The 22,519-nt window shown below is 39.0% G+C and overlaps 1 protein-coding gene across 1 annotated transcript in view; it reads right to left on the minus strand.

Annotated features, from left to right (window-relative positions):
* Nucleotides 1-5,000: 5,000 nt before the first annotated feature.
* LOC148646280 (protein kinase C epsilon type) overlaps nucleotides 5,001-22,519 on the minus strand; it is a 130,204-nt gene continuing 112,685 nt past the window's right edge. The window contains exons 12-15 of the mRNA XM_088610212.1: nucleotides 16,455-16,593; nucleotides 15,934-16,122; nucleotides 13,872-14,018; nucleotides 5,001-10,654 (exon numbers count right to left, since the gene is read on the minus strand). Of these exons, the coding sequence (XP_088466338.1) occupies nucleotides 10,508-10,654; nucleotides 13,872-14,018; nucleotides 15,934-16,122; nucleotides 16,455-16,593 (622 nt within the window). The 3' untranslated portion in view covers nucleotides 5,001-10,507. The remainder of the gene's footprint in view (nucleotides 10,655-13,871; nucleotides 14,019-15,933; nucleotides 16,123-16,454; nucleotides 16,594-22,519) is intronic.

Here is a 22,519-nt window from a genome sequence, read left to right on the forward strand (position 1 = left end):
AACTGACAGGTTATGACCCTGCATGGAGTGAAAGACTGTAGGACACGAGGAGTCTCCTCCAGAAGGACTTCCATGTAATAGAAGGAGAAAATGCTGAAGCCAAGTTTAAATTATGTGAAATATAATAAAAATGTAATTAATCATAACAATACCTTAACATACAGTACATTAAGATACAGTAAATGATCACTGTCTAAGTCCTAGCTAGTATTACAGTACTGTATATTATCAACAAATTATTTAATTATGTAATTCTAATTTTTGTAATAAAATATAATGGACAATAATGCACTCTAAGGCATCATTTGTAGGCTTCATTCAGGATCAGGGATAGTCAATAAATCTGTACCTATAGTATCTTATGAATATGCAAGCTGAACATTCCCATAGTGTTACAGCGTGAACAGAAATTTGATAAGAATAAATGATTAAGCTAAGCTATTTAAAATTAAATTTAATTTCAAATCCGTCCTTTTCCACCTTAAAAAATGTGACATACTGGGTGCGAGGATGAGTTTTAGCTAATGTTATCCCCTCCAAAATCTTTCACAGCACACGTTTTCTTGGTTGTTTTTAGAGAAATACAGAGTTGCAATAGATCATGTACCAGTGATCTAGCTAGTCTAATGTATGTCCTATATTACAATTTCTATGTGAATATGAATGTATAGAATGTATATGTTCCACTGCATACTCTAATAATGGAGCATTTGAAAGAGCAGCTGATTTTAAATGGGAAACTTACAGAGCATGTATGGTTCATTTACATTACTCTAGCAAAATTCCTGATGATTCGTGGGACAAGAGGACACACACATTCCAAAATATATTTCTGGTGTAAACTCTTTTTTCTGGAACGTGTCCACTTTTTCTTTCACAGGCCAAGGTCGTACTGACCGAGTAAACAAGTGGGTGCATCCCAGTATATTTTGAAGTGCAGTGAAAATGCTACGGGTATCTACAACATGTCACTCCACAGCAGCTATGTCCCAGCACTGGCAGAATGGGTTGGGGTTGGAGCACATACAGTATAAGACTGCCACACATGCAATTACAAACCAGTTATGAAGCACACCATTTCAAGTGGTATTATATTAGTTTCATGTATAAGTTTCATTTATAATCAACAATTATAAATGAAACAAGATGATACTACCTTGAATATGAATTAAGGTTACTGTTTCTTCTCCAATACTGAATGTACCTCAGTCCTCTTAAAATATACTTTAAAAATGGGAAAACAAATGTACTGGTCAGTTATGTCGTTCCTGTTCATCTTAATTAGTTTGTATTAACCATTCATTACAAAATTGGACTGATTATTTATACAATTGTTTCAGACGTTGAAGTAGTTCATTTTTAGACAGAGGATTAAAAATCCTTTTTTGATTAAAAATCATTTCTGCCTTTTTAGAGAATTTAACTGGAATGTCAAATTTTACCCAAGACCACACTTACAACCATTTTTTTATAAAACTATATGACAAATATTTTAAAGTACTGAAGAGAGATTTATTTACAGGCTAAAGGTGTAAATCGGTTTAAATCTTGATTGCACAGACAACTATTAATTTCTTTGCAGGCTTGAGATAATCCATCTAGGTTTGTGTGAAGGACTAATGTCATCTGCGACAATTCCTACATCAGAGACATCAGGTAAATCAGAAGGCATTCTTGTTGGTTCAGAGTATGCATTAAAAACCTGGTGTTGTTTCTCTGAGCAAGTAATGCAAATATGTTTGCTGTTCTTTCATTTATAATTAACCTCAGCACTGTTCACTGGTACTGTATATATCTGAATTTGTCCTTGGCAGAATTGGCAGAAAAGAGAGGGGTAAGATTTACAGAAGAAGTAAGTATGATTCTAAATTTGGGGCTAGGTTTAGAGTCATTATTTTTGTTAGTTTTAGGTTTAAGGTGGGAAAAAGAGTTTGGATTAAGAAAAAGAACAGAGTCTGTGTTGGGGTTAAAGATGTGCTTAGTTTGGGGTAAGGGATAAAGATAGGATTTAGGGGTCAGATTTTAGAAATAGGATTGCTTTTGGAGAGTCATCATCCCTCTTTTGTGGATCATTTTGTCTGCAAGGACCCCTGTGTGAAAGTGAAAATCTCGAATGAGCACAAACTTTGGATTATTTGGATTTTTCCCTCTATCCAGCAGTACTATTTCTCAGCTTTGAACAGCTAATTTCATTAAAATTAAAATATAGGTCAGTATGTTCTTTCAAGATGTAAAGTCTTTTCAAGGTCATTTAGAACATGATCATTTTTCAGTGTATCTCAGATGTAATATCATAGCTTTAAATATACTGTAAGTGAAGTGAATATAACTGAAGTGAGAGGCATACAGTAAGTAATATTTGTATTAAATAAGTGTAAAATCCCTGTGGTGTTACCAGTGTGGAGTTTATGTTTTCCTGGTGTTTGTGTGGGTTAGCTCTCCCAGTCCAAAGATATACTGGGTAAGTTAATTGCCTTCTGGAAAATTGGCCCTGGTGTGAGTTTGTGTGCGTTTGTATCAGTGTGTGCCCTGTGATGGACTAATGACCATCCAGGCTGTGTTCTGCCTTGTTCCCATTGCTTGCCAGGATAGGCTTTGGCTCCCCTGCTAACCTGTATTAGATAAAGTGGTTAAAAATGGATGGGCATGTAAAAAAAAGGGATAATTGAACTGATATTACCTGCTTAATTGTTTTCCGCAATGGTATAATAAGCTTGCTGTTACTGTTCCTTAGCATATACTGTAGCTCTGTAGCAACAAGTGAACAAAACAAAAGCAATGTGAAAAAAAGTCATTCATGATTTTGATCATTCCGTGGCAACACCTTCAGTAGTCAGTGTGCTGTTAGGCAATAGCAAAGCAGTAATGTCCATGGGCCTCTTGGGGAAGAGGATGGGACTGCAGCCTACTGTAGGCTCCACTGGGGTTATAGTACAGTAGATGTCATTACTATACAGGACCCCTATCCCATTATACAGGTCTATTGGGAACTCAGACTGTAAGTATACTCTATAAAGCTTGGTGGTTACTTGTAAGTGTAATTTCTCTTCCTCTGTCTACTGTGTTTGTATTCTGATGTCCACAGAAGTATTACTCTGTGAAGGTTGTTGCTCAATTTTTTTTCCCTGAATAAAAGAATGCATGAATAGCAATCACAGTATGTATACTGTATATAGTATTTAATTTGCAAAGAAAGCATAGGCAGTAACAAAAACATCAGTGAAATTAAAAAATACAACAGAAAAAAAATTAAAAAAGGATAAAAAACAACTGAGCTGAGCAAAGGAATAGAAGACAGCCTGAGATTTATAATCATATTGTTTTATGTCTTGTAGTTCGCCTTTGCTTTGCATTCAGGTTCGACTGTTTCCCTGTATAACGCTACTCTGCAGGACACTGCTATTGTGTTCAGAGGAAGCCCCCCTGCAACCCCCACACAGGGCTCAGTCTGGCTGCTCCTGAAGATAGGAGTGGAAGAATGCGAATTGATATAGCAGACAGGATGCAATCAGGAAGGCCTGAGCACAGCCCTTGCCAACACTACACTAAAGACGAAGACAAAGTGCAACAGCCCTGTTCTTACCTGTCTCTTCACTTAGATCTTGATCTGTGGAGTTCTCATATTTATTTTTTTGAGTGTTTTGTTTTCTGTGTAGTACTACTAACTTGGATCAGAAGAAAACCTCTGGAAAAAAACAGATTCTAGCTATTTACAGTACGTAATGTGAGGTAAAGCCTCGCATGCTTTAGAATGGCGTTGGCAGAGCAGAGCAATACCGCTACAGAACCTGGCCTTTAGCCCCTTATCTTCTCAGCTTGTAGTCTGAACTGCAGTTTTCTTGGCAAATCTGCTTGCTTCAGAAGAGACAGCCCTTCTTGTATACAGTTTAAGTTTCTTGTCCTGGCTTACTACTGTGATGCGACTTTTGAAACTCCTCTAGCTAATATCTCATGGATGCTGCTCGTCTTTTCTGGGCTGTGGATGATAGAATCACTTTACAGTGTCATCAGGACCGCTCTTTGTTGCTCAGACATCTCAAAACTTATTCATGCTGCACTTGCCTATCCGATGACCCCCCTGTTTATACATTGGCTAGATGAAGCCCAAGAAGAACTTGTAAGAGTGCACCAGTAAGCAGGGGTGTTGAGTGCTGGAGAGGGGGGGAGAGTCAAGGGCAAGATGAAGGTTCATGGAAGAAGAGAGGACTAAGGGGATCATGGAAAATAGAGATAGAGGGGGCACAGGAAGAGGATGAAAAGAAAGGATGAAGAAGAGCAAGTTAAAGGTTTATTCCATGCTGAAAAAAGAAGAAAGGAAACACAACGTTTCAGCCGGGGAGCTTTTCGGGTGCGAGGAGGTCAGATTTTGATCATGATAGAGAGGCAGTTAAAAAGGACAGACTTGACAGGGCCAAGCACAGCAGCCTCTGGGAGGAAGGTCAAAGTCTGGCACTGATTTCTGCACAAAATAATTAACTGATTATATCAAAATTAGAGTTCTGTAAACGTTAACTATTAAGAGTCCCACAATGCTTTACTTACTTATCTAGCTACCCCTCATTTTCGGGGGGGGGGGGGGGGGGGGTGGAGGGGGTAGGGGCTGATTGTCTTCTACGAACCCAAAGGTGACACATAGAGTAAGACCAATGACCTCTGACCTGACCTCTCTGGCAGGTTGACTGGTGAAAAAGATGTACAGCTGTGTTCCTACTAAGCTTTTGGTGAGTCAGGATTTTGCAGCCCATGTGCAATTCAGAAGATTAAAGTTCTTCTGATAATATACAGTACACAAGCACTGCATTGTTTAGCTTCAGGTTACGGTTAAGGCCGCAGTGCAAGGTAGAGTGTAGCATTTAACCAGTAGTCTGGATTACAGTAGTCTCTAAGGGCAGGCTCCACACAAAGAGCACCAGAGCCTTCTCTTGTGCAGCTCCGTGATTGGGAGACTCTGCGATTGTGGAAATCTTTAAGTTTGGAAGGACACTATTATAACAACTTAATACTTTCGACATCATAGTATTTAATAGGTTCCAAAACAAACAATACACATTCACATCCTTTTGAATACAGTACATTTGGCACACAGTAAAATGCTTACAATGAAATAACACTAATGGATGGTTAGAAATTCAAAATACATCCATAAGGAAACATACTTCTGTACATACAAAGCTTCACAATACAGAAAATAAAATCAAAATTATATATATGTATACATTTAATATTCAGCCAGACACATTTTTGCACTTAATTTAAAGAGGTAATTTTTCAGCCTTTATTTACTCAGTTTTACGCCTCAATGACTCAACGACAGAGCATAATGTGTTTCCTATATAGAGTATTTTCCTTTTACAAATTTTAAAAATAAAATAGAAGCATAAAGATAACCAAGATACAATTTGGCATGACACATCATAATCGCTATGGAGGAAGGACGTTGTCATGTTGAAGAAGGCTGGAGTGTAACAATATGTTCATACAGTATATTACAAAACACACTGAAGACCTAATATGAAGCAACACAGACCAACTAAAGAAACTGTAAACCAAAACGAGCAAAACTGACAAACAAAACAATCAGAAGAGACTGGAACTGAAAGTTAGAAAAAAAAGAACAACTGTCCTCCTAAAAGCATATTTTGTGCTCTCCCATATAGAAATGACTGCACCGTCACTATGAAACAAGCATCAGTTGAGTCATTTTAATTATGAAGCCTGTTTTAATTTCTCCTTTTTTAATTCCTATACATTATGCACATACAGTATTCTACGCATAATGTCAAGAAATCAAAACGGAGCTTAAAAGTCTCGGTAATTTACACTTAATCAGTTTTTTGTTCAAGAAAACACATATACATTAATGCATGCAGGTGGAATGTATGGTCTCATGGTATGTATAGACTCACAATTTCCTACTGTTATCCAACAGGCCTCTTTTCTTTGATGGAAAGAGCTCACATTCACATGAACAAATCATGAATGTTTCGAAAGGTCACTTCAATATTGATCCTAGATTTAGACAGGCTGTCAAGAGCTCCTTCTGCAGAATTTTTAACCAGTTTTTTTAATGGTATCAGCTTTGTGAAATTATCTTTTAACATGACAATACACTTTGTTTAAATTCACAGATTGTTTCTTATCCTAGATATTTAAATTAACACATAGTTTTCCTTTCAGAGGTTTACTAAGGTCAATATACTGGTTAATGCTTCCCTACCACTGCAGTTTACAACATTGTGTTGATAGTGAGATGTACAGTACTTTGAATTCATGTAATTATAAATACCTCTAATAAAACCAAAAAATAATAATAATAATAAAAATAAAATAAAACCAAATTTTTTACCGAGCGACACAGAGTGCTTATTTTTTGTTGGGGTTCTCCTTTAATTACATTTAGATATGCCTTGATATAAAGAAATTACTTTGTCATGAAGTGGAAAAGCCAGAGTTAGAATTCATTAAACAATGACATAAGAAGTGGATGCTACATTTAGCTTTGGAAAAATTAAAACAGAAAATTTACTTTTGTGAACTTTCAGTTTCATAGGATTCACACCTAATCTGTCTATATGCAGCAGACAAAAAATATGAAATCTAAAATAATGGAAACCTATGATAATGATACGATGGAAGCTTACCTATAGAGTACATTTGAAATTCATTATTATCTGAAATCCCAATGACTACAAATTACATTGATGGTATATAGATTTTGAGGTTTACTGTCACATCATGTATGTAGATCCATGTATAAATCATCTATTAATTTTCCACACACCCTTAAGAAAATAAATCCATACAGTGTTAAATTTGTCTGAACTACAGCTACTATGCACTCTGAAGAAAAAAACATTTTGGATCACTTTCAATTATTACTGATCATCCCTTTACAGGACTGACATACTGTACTGTAGCATTTCAATTACTGCATTTGAACATTTACAGTATACAGGATAAAGCAAGCAAAAAAAAAAGTTGCCTGTTCTTCAACGAGGTAAAATTTCTGTTTCCTTCGTTTGTATTCTGTGCTGTTATCTCACTAAATCATATGTGTACCATGATCACTGTTTTCATTGTCTTTCTTAACATAAAAAATATCAAAATAACCCTATTTATATTCTGCTTTCTTTCATCTACTAAAATATCTCCATACTGTGTGCTTGTAGTATTAGATTTCTGTTTTTTGCTTTTTCTTAAAAGTTCACGTTTGAAGGACTCGGCAAGCAATGTACTGTAGAAATATGTTAGGGAAAAGTTTTTCACATTAAGAGCGAAATACAAAGGAGGGTTCCCTGGGAAATTACAGGGGTTAACCAATACCAAAACACGTGCCTTGTCTACACGCTGAGTAGCAGACTAATATTGTAGGACAGGAATTCTGTTATCTTACATAAATATTACCAACCACGTTATCAGGCCAAGTTCCCTGTTGTATCCGTTGTATTTGTAAAACCGATGACAGATTGATGATTCATTTTTATACAGTTTTTTTTAGTAAACTGAATGTGCAGCAGTGTATTTGTACTACGATAATTATTCATGTGAAGAGAACTCATTATGCAGTGTTAGCATGGAAAGAAGCTGGCGGACTTTCAAGCCTACAGTATCTAGTAGGTCCTTGGAGACAATGGGGAGTAAACAATCTCTGGCCTGTACCCCAGGCCATTCTGGATCCGTACAGTTTAAATACAGCCCTAGAATTCTGAGACTGCACTGTAGTGAGCGTATTGACGTGGTAAAAAAAAATAAAGTTGAGCTTATTATTTTAAATACATAATTCAAGACCTCTGTGCAAAGCACAAAACCACTTCTGCATTGGGAGCCCTTGACAGCCATAGATAGAAAGGAAGGATTGCACTGTTTCACACGCCTGGATCAGCTTATAGTCTTGTCTGGAGTGGTCTTGGGTTGAGCTGTAATCACCACACTTGTTTTCACAAGTACTGGTCAGTGGCAGCTTTCTCAGAGCTCTGCAACTACCACACCATCGCTGACGCACAAAAGATTTACACCAGAGGGCCTGCCAAGCTTTAGGTGATACGCATCGGAAAAACAAATCATGACAAAAAATAAAACAAGAACAAGAGAAGAAAAAAAAAATCTGACCAAAGAAGCAAATAAAAAAAAACTCAAAAATACACATACAGAGTATTGCACATGGACGTTATCTTTTTTTTTCCTCATAGACTAATACATTATATAATAGGCCTGACCATGCAGCACTTGATACCTCTATGTTCAAAGAACTTCACAGGCTTTGCAGCAAAGATTATATACAAAGTATCACCTGTACATAGGTGGCTCATTCTGCCACCCACAAGAGTGAGTCTTGCTGAGCAGCCTGAAATCTCTGGGTAGATTTTCGAGAACTGCTCAATAAGACAATCCAGTAAAATCATTTTAAAAAACAAACAGAAAAAACAGACAATGAAATAAACCAACTTCAAGGGGCAGTTGTCCACACAAGCACACACTCCCACACCCATCGCACACTTGCACACAAACAAACCATACAAGGAATATTTAGAAATTAACTACAATAACACTGTTAGTGTATCTACAGTTGGTAACAATTATTTTAATCAGTAACATTGTCCACAAACGTTACCCCAATACACAAAAGGCAAATCATTGTACTTTGCTATAATTGTCAGTTTTGCAAAAATTTTGATCTTCACACAACTCCTTCTGATTTCAATACTATCAAACTTTGATAGCTATGTTTACTTTTAGATCCACAGGAATGCAATTTTTAATTCTCAGTCAAATAACTATGACTGTCAATTTTGTTAGGGTGGTGCATTCCAAAAATGCAATAAATTCTTGTCTCTGATTTCTGGACAATGCAAAACTTTGCATTAAAGGATTTAAATAATAATTTACAAAACTAATAGTAATCTCAAGTGAAAGAGACCAGTAGTACTACCTCACGAATTTTACGTCTGTCAGAAAATAGGACACCAGCAATGCTCAAGTCAGAGAGAAGTGAACCAGAGAAGTTTCTCAGTGCAATACCGCAGAAGAATATTTAAATGTTAAAAGAAACAGCAGAGGCAAGGGAAATTAATTGCATTGCTGCTCATCACTAAATTTAGCCAGGTGCAGTTTCTATAGGATGCTTCTCTGTAGGATCAAGTGATGCAAATGGAGAAATACAGAAAAAATGGATTATTATTGTTTTTTGCTTCAATAATCTGGTTTTAAGGACATTCAGACACCCTTGTATTATTTTAAATACCCAAATAATGTCTTCTAAAACCCTCCCTTGCCTGGAGGCCTGAAGCCCTACTCAGCTAAGCTCAAGGGTGTTCAACTTTCACTTTCCATCACTAAAAAAGAGCCTACCCCCTTTTTGTTAGTTTTCATGCTTAAGGATATGTACCAAAGACAACATTCTAGACAGTTTGGTGTCATGTCTGTAAAAATCTTGAGGGTTTAAAAATGCCATTCTCATTCGATAGTTTGCATTGAGATTGTTATATATAAAAAAATAGACATAAAACACTCTTTCTTCTGAATAGCGAAAGAATACTGGCCCCATGACAAGATTTTATTTAAAGGGCAGCGTAAGCAATAGACGCTTTCATATAATTTGTGTACTGACAAAATTCTGCAGCAGGACGACGTCTGACAACAGACACCATTGGTAGTGTGCTAAACTGGTGATGGGTGCCTTCATGGTGTTGCCCAATGGGCATACATCTTCCTGTGAGAAACCTGGAAGAGCAGCTATAGGTGATAGAAACTGCCCAAACGTCTCCGTTACCTGCAGTCTACCCTTCCAAACCTACCCATCTACCTACTGAAAACTGCAATTCATGCTCACATTTTCCCCGATTCATATTTTAAAAAGGTATGCATTTTGTATTCTTTAAAATTATTTTAAAATATATTTACAGTGCCCCCGCCTCCCCTCCAAACTCCCAGCACCAACCCATATAAGGTGTAAGAAAAGAGCTGCTGATTACACAGCGGATGCTACAGATGACAACCTGCTAGGCTGGACAGATCAGCCTTGTGGGGAAATTGGGAGATGGGATGTCTGTGTAGCACAGCTGCCACCAGGGAGGACAAACAGTGCCAACCATGGGCCAGCAATGTTGCCTGGGTAGAGCTGCTTATTTAAAACAAGCCAGAGGGAGCAGGTAGCAGAGTACCACAGGTCAGGACGCTGGCTGGTTATCACACTCCTTGCTTTCAAGGAGGGACTGCTTCTGTGGTCATTTCTCTGCGACGGCCAGTTACGTCTGCCCAAAACTGAGCACGAAAAACAAAGAAACGAAGAAGAAGGTAAGATAAAGTGAAAATGAAAAAAAAAACAATGGAGTACTTCATTGTGGAGTATTGACAACCCCTTAATTAGCCCACTGAGCTGGGAGTGCAGCAGAGTGGGGTGACGGTCAGAGCAGAGACTAATACTTGACTGGTCGATCTTCGGGGCGTCCTCCTGGGGGCGCTCTGCGCTGGAATGGCGGGGCAGTTTGGGGATGGAGGGCGGGGCTGTTTAAGACAGGGGATCTTCCCCGAAGTACGAGAAGCCCTTGAACTCCTCCTGGTTGATCTGTTTAATGATGGCGTCCTCCACTGGCGTGAGAACGGGCTCTTCGCGCGTAAAGTCCTGGTCAAAATTGTTCACATCCCTTTTGGTTTTCTGCACAAAAAAAGCACAAAGAGACAGTAAAACATTTGTTCAATTGTTTTCTCTTACATTATTCTTCTCCACAACTTGACAAAATGGTGAAAAGTAACATGTACGTACAGTAGGGAAAAGTTGTTAAATCTTGGCCAATTTATCAGTTAAATAATTAAAATTGAGTACAAACATTTGCATGAATTCTTAGCATGGCAGGAAAACAACAGAACTCTCCCTTGAAGCTTCTGTGTTTCAAACTAGGAAGAGTAACCAAACAATACACATATTCCACATTCCTCACCTGAAACACACGATCTCATAATGGACACTGGTGTGAAAAGTTAAGCTTTTTTTCCAGGTCTTTTCTTCATATAGACATAAGTGCATCAATATTAAAGTGAATACATCCAAATCCAGTGGAGTTGTTCATTTTTTTACAATACTTCTGTGCATAATTTTCTGTCAGGAGCCCAAAGTCAAGCTGACACGCGTTTGAACAAGCGTCAAGGCTCAATGTAATGTGGCAGAGGTCGGCGGCGGTGCTGATGTACTGTATCGCCTCTGTTATGGGAAGAGAGGGAGGCAGAGCAATCCCACAGTCATTCACCCCGCGAGTGACAGCAGCAGAACACAATGCAGACCCCCAGCAGCTGGGGTGAAGACAGTCAGATTGTGACTCTCAACTCTAAGGACCACCCTAGCACAGGGGGGCAGGGAGCCAAAAACTAATGCCCACTTTCTGTATGCTGGGCACATTTAAATCCTTCCACTGCGGTATCCAAAACTTATCAGGAGGGTACAGACTACAACTAAGTAGAAAAACCTAGTTTAGCTCAAGATGTGCTTTTTAAAAATTGCTTTGCAACATTTTTTAATTGCATGCTAAGGTGAGAAGAAGCCATTGCTAAAAATTCAAACCTTCAAAATGTGATTTCTTTGTAGGTTCTGTTTTTAGGTTTCCTTTTGGGAGGCTCTGAGCTTCAAAGGTGGAGCTAATTAAAAAATGTTCTGTATTGGAAATGTGGCTTGAGCCAAACTCTTGCTCAATACTGTTTCTATTAGTGCTGATTTACCACAGCACTCTTTGTCCTGGACATTACCAAGTACTCCAAATACAATTATGTTTATTGTACAGTGCGGTCAATGCCATTTGTAATTGCTCTCCTGGATCTCTGTGTGTGCAGAGCTCCACTGTTATCTTTCCTATTTTGGTAATTAATATTCCTTTGAGCCACAGCCTGGCCCATCCTGGCAGATATACTGTAGCTCTTCCACCACTGCCGTTCATCTACACAAGCCCTGACTGAATATATTAATACGCAGTTATTTAAAACTAAAACACCTTTCTGTATAAACAAATATCAGTTATACTATTACCAATGCCCCCTTGGTAAAGGGGTATTGGACCGCATATGTAAGAAGACATCCCCCTTGAACCCAGGCTGAAACTGCCTCTATTTTTATAGCATTTTCTAATTACGTCTTCCATTTCAGGTTTGCAGAGGAGCTGGAGCCTATTCCAGCAGGCAAAGGGTGGAAGGCAGGATATACCCTGGATGGGAAGCCAGTCTATCACAGGGCACACACACTCATGCCAGGCCCAGTTTTCCCAGAAGCCAATTAACCTACCAGTATCTCTTTTGGAGCACCCGGAGGAAATGTGAACACAGGGTGAAAATACAAACTCCATGCAGACAGCACCCCAGGTCCAGAATTGAACCCGGTGCCCCAGCGCTGCGAGGCAGCAATGTGGACCACTGAATTAGTGGTTAACGTTAACGGATTAGTGCTGATTTCTTCAGCATTCTTTTCTCTGGAACACAGCCTTGGTTCTGAGGAACTGCTGTACTGCCAAAAAATGTTTTAAAAAGTACAGGGCACCTGTGGCTTTCCATAGATAGAGTTCTGGCCATCCGAGGGTTTCCAAGACATGTCAACACAGTGCAGAGAGAAGGGCAAATTTCTTTCCAAATTTAACGGAAAGTGTTGTATTCTGTTGATGTGGAGGTCTTGGCACATGAGCCTTGAACAGTTTTGTTTTGAACATGTTTGGTTCAGTACATTTAGCGTAACAAATTTACTGTGACTCACACATTTAAGTAAAAACAACATGTCTGGGTTGAAAGAGAGTAAATTTCCGTTTCTTCAGCTGATGAAGAAGCACTGCAATATGTAGCCAATATACTGTATATGTTGTCATTTTTGCATTATTCTTCTTTCCTTCTTTATGTACATACCTTACACTATCGTGATCACCTACTGACATTATAGTGGTAATGGTTTAAGATAAATCTGTATTTTGTAGTGCAAAAAGCAGCTTCTTAGCTTTATGGATGTGTAGAAAAGAACAAATTATATTACTGTTTAGAAAACACCTGGCAATAACAATTAGATTTGTTAGGATAATGTAATGGATTAGCCATTAAAACAACAGTTCAGACTGACTGCTCATCTACTGTAGTTTACATGTAGTTGACTCGTTGTGATTATATTTATTCGGATTTATATTCTGATCAATGTGAATTAAATATTTCTAAATGAAGAGCTTGATTTCTTCACACCCAAACTAAGATGTACTAATAATAGTCACACCTGTTATAATAGTAGAAAATACATAGGCTTTGAGCAGACTGTTAATATATTGAAACTCTTGATTGTATCTAAGACATCCAATGACCAACTAGCTAATATTTTAAGTATATTTCAGTCTTAACATACTGGATATAATTTTCTATATGAAAAATATATTAATACTACTAGTTCAAAATGACTAGTTTACCCATACAGTGAACCCCCTGTGAAACCTACAGGACTTCTGAATTTTCATTTACTGCACCGGAACAGCTTAAGACTTTGTGGATGAATACAAGGAAACAATCATGAACATGAAAGAGGAAATACTAAAATATTCAGTAGTTTAAGAACCGTTCATGATTTTTCATAACTTACCACTAAAAGGTCACTGAGAACACTCATTAATTCTGTAGCAGAAGCAGAAGGGTTAAGACCAGTTACTGATTTTTAAAGAATTACATAATGATTATTTGTTTTAGTTTGACGATGGCTTGTTTCACTTACACTAGTCTTCACAGGTGTGCCACCCTTCAGGACCGGACATGTTAACGAGCCTAAGAGCCTTACGGCTCTATTATGTTTTGCTTAGCACGGAATAAGAGCTCCTATTTAGCAAGGTGCTTTACCAGAGGCCCCGAAGGTGGAGCTGTACAGTACTTACAATTCGAGGTTTGAAAGGGGGCTTGATTTTCCTTTGTTCCAGCATGACCCAGTCGATTTCCTTAAAGAACGGGTGTTGCTTGATGGCTTCTTCACCACCCTGGGAGGCCACACATCCGAGGCGTTTACTGGGGCTCTTCGTCATGAACTGCAAAGCAGCACAGAGACAGAGTCCTGAGGTGAAACGATGTATGAGGCATATGAAAGAGGTGCAGGTGTGTGGTGTTGAAAAATTAACATACTGCAGAACTTCTCCTTACTGTTTTTAATTAAAACATTGCATGGCTGAGACAGAAGCCCACAACGCTGCCATTGTGTCACGAATTTCTGTTCTTCATAGGCTATACTGAGGTGCAGCAAGCTTTTATGGCTTTATTGCACAAAAGCTGTTTGGTAAACGTGGGCAAATGAAGTTACTATACAGTAGCTGGCTGCCTTGTCAACATGAACTTAAAAGCAAATATTAAACTTCATTTCTTCAATTGCAGTATATTCTGAATTACACCACCATTTACACAATTCTTTATAAATAAATGCAAAAAAAGATTTCCTTTTTCTACACAGAAATGGATGTTAAACAGTAACTGTATACAGCACCTTGCCTTCTGGCCCCCATAAGTCTTGTTTCCTATGTGTTACTTTTGTGTTCAAACTGATCTGACTGAGGGCCATTCTAGTTTCTGCTTTTCGGGGGACAGTGAATCTGTTTTGAGTTCTAACACTGTGCACAGCGAGCTGTGGATAAAACCCAGTCACAGGGTATTGCCTGGACAGCCCAGCCCAGCTCACAGAGGAGGACAGTACATGCCAGAAGCTGCCCAGGGCACACACGGCACTGTTCTCTTGTCCTCAGGTCACCTTGTTGCTCCGCAGCTCAAGTTTCAAGAAGCACAATGTGAGGAAACCAGTGGGTCCAGTCTGTACTCCCACGTTAACAGACTGAAAATAACCCTCTCCGACGCCTGTTGTTCTCCAGTCTTTCCTGTTCTTAAGCCTCTGGGCTAGTCCTGCAGGTCTGTATCTGTATCCAGGGGGGACAGCCCTGACTCCTCCTGTCCACCATGTGGCTGCACTTCATTCCTGTATGGCTCTAAGGGAGATGCACTATGGCCGCCCCCCCCCCCCTCAATTCCAGTCACTGGGGAATGAGTTCACATGCTGAGACTTGCGAGGTGTACTGGTGTACGGGTCACACAGGCCAACAACATGAAGCACTTAGTTATACTACAGACAAATTCAGTTAATAAACAATAAATATGGCCAAGCATTTGAAGTTGCATAAGATACACAATGTCCTTTCTTTTTTATAAACCGGATGCTAAGCTGGAGCAGGGATCTAAAAGAATTTTTCAAAGGCGGCCTGCGAGACTCTGACAACACAGTGACAGCTCGTCGTATTTCCCAAGACAAATGTCCGCTGTTACCCACAAGGATATGTGGAGGAAGGACCATTCAAAGTTAACTGAGGACGAGTTATGGAAAAAAAGGGCAAGAACTTAAAAAAAACAACACAACAAACGCATATAAGCAGGGCAGAGGGCACGTGCAAACACAGGCTCTCTGGACTTCACAAAGCAGCTAGGGAAGAAGAAACAGAAGGCCTGCAGAAGTGCACTGGTACAGGCTCATGATGTCTCTCTCAATGTCACAGCATAAAGCTTATGCAATCCCAAGCACCAGAGAACACAAACATTATGTTCTTTTCCCACAAGAAGTGTAATTTATCCCAGGCCCCCTCTTGCTATAACCGGTGGCACTGTGAACTCTCCCTGAACTCCCAATGCTGACTGCACTTAGCTAATCAGATCGCGATTATTAAGAACAAAGGTGGGGGGGTAGCAGGAGAGAGCAGTGGGGTGGAGGTGCAGAAAGGATGGAGGGGAGCAGAAGAGGAAATAAGGGCGAAATATGGCTAGAGAAGAGTGGAAAAGGGAGAGGGAGCCTAGGATGAAGTAGAAAGGGAGAATAAGGGAGGAGGAAATGAAGAGAGGAGAGAGAGGTGCAGGAGGTGTGCTGAGAGCTGAAAAACGCCGTCCGGGGAAGAGGCAGGAAAGTGCGCTGACCGCTTTGAGAATGCTGACAGCCTCCTTGCTCAGCCACACGGGGTACAGCACGTCGTCGTGCAGGATGGACTCAAACAGGTCGTCCTCGTTGTCGGCCTCGAAGGGGGGCTGTCCTGCCATCATCTCGTACATGAGCACCCCCAGAGCCCACCAGTCCACCGAGGGGCCGTACTCCAGCTCTTGCAAGATCTGGAACAGAGCAGAGGCAGGGATTTGAGGTCAGGGTACTAGTTATGCCGTAGAAACACTAGCTATCCAGCAGCACATTCAAACATGATGAGGGTTTACCGACTAAAGACAAAACCATGGTAAACTGTAAGAAAGCACAGCAAATGTAAGGTAAATGTATTGGCAATATGCAGCAAGATTACCGTGCAACTTCACTTCTGTAAATGAAAAGAACAAAGAGTGGTATTTTCACCAGTAAATCTTCTTTCACTCCACTTCTGAAATGAAGTCAATAAATGAAAAAAATAAGACCAGATACTCTTCAGTTAAGCCTGTGTTCTCCAGCTCAGTACCTCAGGGGCTATGTAGTCAGGGGTACCACAGAACGTCGTGGTTGTCACTCCATTAAGAATCCCCTCCTTACACATCCCAAAGTCAGCCAGCTTGCAGTGTCCCTCTGCATCCAAGAGGATGTTGTCCAGTTTCAAATCTCTGCCAGAAAAAAGGAAAAAGAATGACAAATTCCATTTATTTTGATGAGGCTCACCCACAGGGCCTATCTTTAAAACTAGACTCAAGTAATATTTTTAGAATTTAACTTTCTGATTTTTACAGATAGATTACAGTAGTATTACGTATTTTATCTTTTGATAGATGTACAACTTTTTTGCAGTTTATTCTTTGCTCTTTATTTTTGCCATCGGTTTTTCTCTCATTTTCAACCATTTGTTAACTGTTTATTTGAAGTTTGTGTGCCGTGAAAGTTGCTATACAATTAAAGTTAGTATTGTAGCATTAGCTAGTGAGACCATAGAGGACCTCTGTGCCGCAGTAAGAAAAGAAAAAAAACAAAGGCTGTACAAGCCATTACCTTTAATTTTTAACATCTGAAATATACTGTATAACTCTACTACTAGTCACCGTTATTTATTTAAATTTTGATTTTACTACAGACCACACAGCGGACTTCTTATTTAAAAAATAAACATTCAATCAGCATAATTGCCCATAATGTTTTTCTTTCCCACTTTAAAGAAACCCATCGCTTTTGTTGAATTTTGCAACCATTTCCCCAGGCAGTGGAGGGGAACGCCAACAGCAAGTTTGTACAGCGTCAAAGTGACAATTAAACTCTATCACCTTGTCGAGCAGGCACTGTCAGTGTGTCTACAAGCCCCGCAACTGTGAACTGCCATGTGCCAAACTGTATTGTTCTGCTGCACAGATTAACTGTTTCTGGGTTGTCTTGTGTGCTTCACCAGCTCTCAAAGGAAGACGGCCCAGCAATCTGAGCTGATATGCATGCTAAGACATTCTTAGCATTCAGCAAAGCTTCAGCCACAGTTCTGTGCTTTGCAGAAGTTCAGTAGTGGAAAGACCCATTATTTCCCAGAGGGTAGGGTATCACAGTAATAAAGGATCACTATTTACAGTGAGACCTGCCTTCCACTTCTGTAAACATTTGATTTTCATATTCTGTTTCATATTCTACTATGTCCCAACTATCCATTAATTTTCAGAGAGCAACTTAATCCCATTAAGAGTCATGGTATTGCAGAGCCCATCCCAGACGCTTGAGTGCGCAAGGTGGGATTACTTTCTGGTTGGGACACTCGTAAAACGGCACATATTTAGAGACACCAATTAACCCCACTGGCTTGTGTCTGAGAGGTGGTTCAGAACCAAGGGAGAACTGCAAATTCTACACTTTGACTCGAGTCTAAAACTGCCCCATGATCCAAACGCTGCAGCCATTCCACTGTGCCACAAATGTGTACAGTATACTAATGCTGAAATTACTATTTTCATCTTGCACTGCACCTGTAAAACAGTCAATCAAAACAGCCAGCTTCTTAAAGCCATCTATGAAGACTGCAGTATGAATTAAAATTGACCACTATGAAATTTATAGAATTTCTCTATTGAAACAAACTTCTTGTTCCATTCTTGTTTCTTGGAGGGGAGGAATATTATTAATACCTCAAGTTTCTTAGCTCCAGAAATCTTTCTTTGGCGTCACTGCTAGAAGGTGTTACTGCCTCTAAACCTACTGTACCACATCGTTACACAAGAGTCCAAAGACAAAATATGTAAACTCTTTCCTTTGTCAGTTCTAGCTCTGATTGCTTTTTATCAAAATGAAAACCAAATGCTCTACAGGGAGCAGCTGCTGGAAGATTTTATGAATGAGGAGAAGGAAGGGCATCAATAACTATCAACACTGTAATGTGACAGGCACTATTAAAACACGATTCGAAACAACATGCTCACGGGAGGACAAATTAAGATACCACATCAATGACTGATGCTGACCTATTGAAACAGGAACTGACACAACCGCTCTTTGCAAATAATGTTTGCAATTCCTTTGAAACTAAGGATATCCTAGTAATTTCTCACTTTGGCCCACAAGTATAAAAGAATGCAAGACAAACCCATAAAAGTATTCTGCACCTTTTTCTTGTACTATATTTAGATGCTATAGATTATTCAGCTTTTATTCAATCTGATGAGTAAATGGTTAACAAATGCTCATGTTCAGTGATGGCCTGGAGACCCATTCAGATTGTGGGATATTTTAGTGGTGGAATGTGAGTGAAGTATCTTACTCAACAGTACAGCAGCCTGCATCCTAAGCCTTGGAAATGTTTTCTGCACCCTAAATAACACTCTCTTTGCGATAAAAAGTTCAAAACTCAACCAAAATGTCTGACACTGCAGGACCTACATGTGAACTTAGCATGGAAGCCAAAAAGAAAAATGGAAGCAAAACATGGAAATTTGCTCTTCATACAAGAAGATTTATGTTTGAAGTACTCAGTCTCATAGCTATGATTTCTCAAAGAACATTTAGGTGAAGAAAGTAAAAAAATCCCTGATTACATACAGTATGACAGACAAAAAATAAAGTTTATAGCTTGTATATTTAAACATTTTATTTATTTTATTGCTTGGAATCTAAATGCAGTTCCACTGATTCTTTTCTGAAAACAACATTTTACACTGGTTTTCATTTGGCAAAGTTTGTTTCAGCATGCTGGAAAAGAATAGAATCAACAAAAACAACAATAAATTCCTACTGTAACAAACAAAACTCCTACATGGTATGTGACTTAAGTAACTGGCTTCCCCAAAATATGCATTTCAAACAGTGCCACTTGAATTGCCAAGATTAAATTCAGAGTTATTCCACACTTGAATTCCCCAGCTCAACCCGCATTAATAAAATACAAAATCAGCCAGAATCTGCAAACCACACAGGTCAAGGAAGGGTTATGAACTGTGTCACCGAGGTAGCCTGCGGCTGATTCCTTCTCAGTAGGCAACTTACACCTGCTGACCCAGCTGTGACCTGTCTTTCAGACTGACACATTCCTAGCATCAGGGCATGGAACTCCTGGTACTCAAATCTAACCTGAACTCCTCTTAGTCTGATAACGCTGTCAAACTAGTATTTAAAACACTATCAACAAAGTTTCATTCCAAATAATGAATCCCAACATTTGAAACAAGAACGGCATACAAATAAAAGTAATCTGATGTTGAGAGGTATTCAGTGGCAGAAGTGAAAGCCAAGAAGAGAGACTGTTCCCTCACCTCTTGATCTTTTTTTATCGAAACCATATGTAAACCCCATTTGAAGATAAGGCGCTCTGATGAAAGATGTCAGAGGGTGGTATGAAACCAGTCAGGTTGAGGTTTGATGGTTGATTGCCTGAAAAATGTCAACACCACTTTCCAGAAGCCATTCATTCAGAGGTGTGTTGATGTACAGTACGATCATTCAAGTTTCTGGGGGGGCTGGGGGGGGTCTGTTCTGTTTTCAAGGAAATCCAGAGAAGGACACAGCTTCTGTAAAATTTTACTAAATATACACATTCCCCTGAATAGGTATTTCTGTCCCTACACTTGGCAATTTAAAAAAAAAATCACATCAGGAGGCTGCTCTGTTTCTGAAGATGAACTGTTCATATAGCTATTATAACATCCAACCAGTCATCCATTTTCGAACTGCTTCCTCCAATAGGGTTGCTGGGGAGCTGGAGCCTATTCCAGCAAGCAACGGGCACTAGGCAAGACGCAAACTTGGAGAGGACGCCAGTCCATCGTGGGGCACACAAAGACACAGACATGCACACACTCACACAAGAGCCGTTTTTCCTAGAAGCCAATTAACCTGCCAGTATGTGTTTTAGGACAAATCCCAGATTTTACTTTGTTTTTTTCTCAGCAGCACATGTAAATGTGGATTTTATAAAGGGCATCATAAATACCAAAACAGTTCTTTGTGCAAGAAAATTAGTGTATTAATTCACTTTATTTGAAAAGCCTTCTGGCTCATTGTTATGGAGCTGTTTTCACATAAAATGTTTTAATTTGTTTTTGTTTTAAATTCTATGGACAATCTGACGATCCACCTCAAGTGACATTTCCTTTGCAGTACTTGTAATTTCATAGTTGGGGAACTCCTGTGGTTGATTGATCATGGTGAGGTTAAGAGTGATAGGAAAGATGTGTGAAGCTATTGTGTTTTCCTCAGGGAGTTGTCTTTTATTCAGCCCCTAGTCAAACCCAAGGGCAGATGAAGATTTCTCTTATTCTTTCTAAAGAATTGTGATACACAAGTCAGGTATCTTCTTCACCCTTTCGAATAATAGGCAATGTTGGTTACATTTTCCTCTGTCCATTCACTCACTTAATTCCATACCTTCTCCTGATGGCCACAAATCTACTGTAATCTCTCGATGTGGAGCTGAAAGGTTTTTACAATTTCTTCCTTGCTCCAATTTTTGTTATTCTGAAATTAAGGTTTCTGTTGACTGAAATTTCAGTTTCTTTGCCAGACAGATCCTGCTAATGGAATGAAAAAAATGAAAAAGGAACACTGACATGAGATACCTGAAGATACTCTTAATTTGTGATGCGTTGGAACAATATTTTAAAATTTTGACAAAACAGAATACATCGCATGTTTGTACAAAATAAGCGTACTTTTTTCTGTTGCAATGTTACAAGTGTAGTATGTACACTGCTATGCAGAAGTCTTAGATATTTAGCAATGTTCTATTCTACTCTAATTTTAGCCATTCTCATATATATTAACCTTTTAATCCTGAGGGAACCGTATTTTGCAGTACAGGGAATTGACTTTTAGCTTAATGAACATGCAGAGAGGAACAAAGTACATTAATGATGAGGTACAGGTGACATGGGTCAATTAGATATAAATTTTAAACTCATTGGATTTAGTACTACAACACTTCATATTTGTTGCCCATATTTAGTTAAATTTGAATTTTGTTGAGATCCATTTTTTATTCTAAATAATGCAATTTAAACACTGCTGAATGTATTAATAATGATAATGATGTTGTCATATTAGTGGAGGCTTAAGCAAACTGTTGGTGCTCATACAGTAGCAAACCTACAGTGTGACTCTTGATTGTGTCTGAAATATGTATGACTGCTGTCTTTTGCACAGCAGTGTAAAGCGTTCTTTGGGAAAAACATATACTGTACTGAATTTTGCAATGTAAAGAATGTGAGTTGCTTTCCTGCATATCTTTCTTTTAGAGAATCCCAGGCAGTGTTAAAAAGTAGTGTGGCTTAAAAACACACACCAGAGAAAAGGCCACACTAATCAGCCGTGATTGAAAGCATTTCCTGTGTTTCATATCAATCTGGAGTTATTTTTCCATTACGTATCCAGTGTAGTCCTCTCTGGATAGGGAGTTGCTTTGCAGAAACAAACTCTGTCAGAGGCAGTCTGCTGAGGTGCCCCATGCACTGCACACCTCACCTGCATCCATATGGCACTCTCCCATCAATTTATAGGGAATACAAAGCCTTATGAAATCTGTTCGATTAGGTTATGCCCTAATATAAGATTCCCTTCATATTCGTAATTCATTTCTTGTTGCTGAAAAGCAGAGGCAAAATGGATTTTATTAGCCAAAGGCAACTTTCAAAAAAGCAAACTTAAAATTCCTTTGATGAATCTGTCGCTACAGTCCATTGTGTCTGCCACAACACTTCAGCTAATTTTTTCTCCAAGTTGCAGCATACAGAACTAATTAAAGGTTTCATCAGCTCTCCCATTACTCAGTCTGATGAGTGGGGATAATTCCTGGACACTGTAACTATGTTTCAGTCGCCTGCAGAAAGGACCAACTTGAAAATGGGGAGTTTCTCCAACTTAAACCCAAGAGCTTAAATCACATCCATACAGTCTTTGTCACACAACATGTCAACAAAAAGGGCATGTTGGAAGCAGAACATTACCAACATACAAAATCCTATCATCTCTATACGAGCAGGCTGAGAGAGCATTAATGGAATCCATGTTCAACAGTGCATCCGCATGAGCATGATAGGTTGAATCTCACGAACAATAAGAAAATATGACATTCAGACGAGG

This window comes from Lepisosteus platostomus, chromosome 17, assembly GCF_059453375.1.
Source record: "Lepisosteus platostomus isolate fLepPlt1 chromosome 17, fLepPlt1.hap1, whole genome shotgun sequence".
In the NCBI taxonomy this organism is placed as follows: Eukaryota; Metazoa; Chordata; class Actinopteri; order Semionotiformes; family Lepisosteidae; genus Lepisosteus; species Lepisosteus platostomus.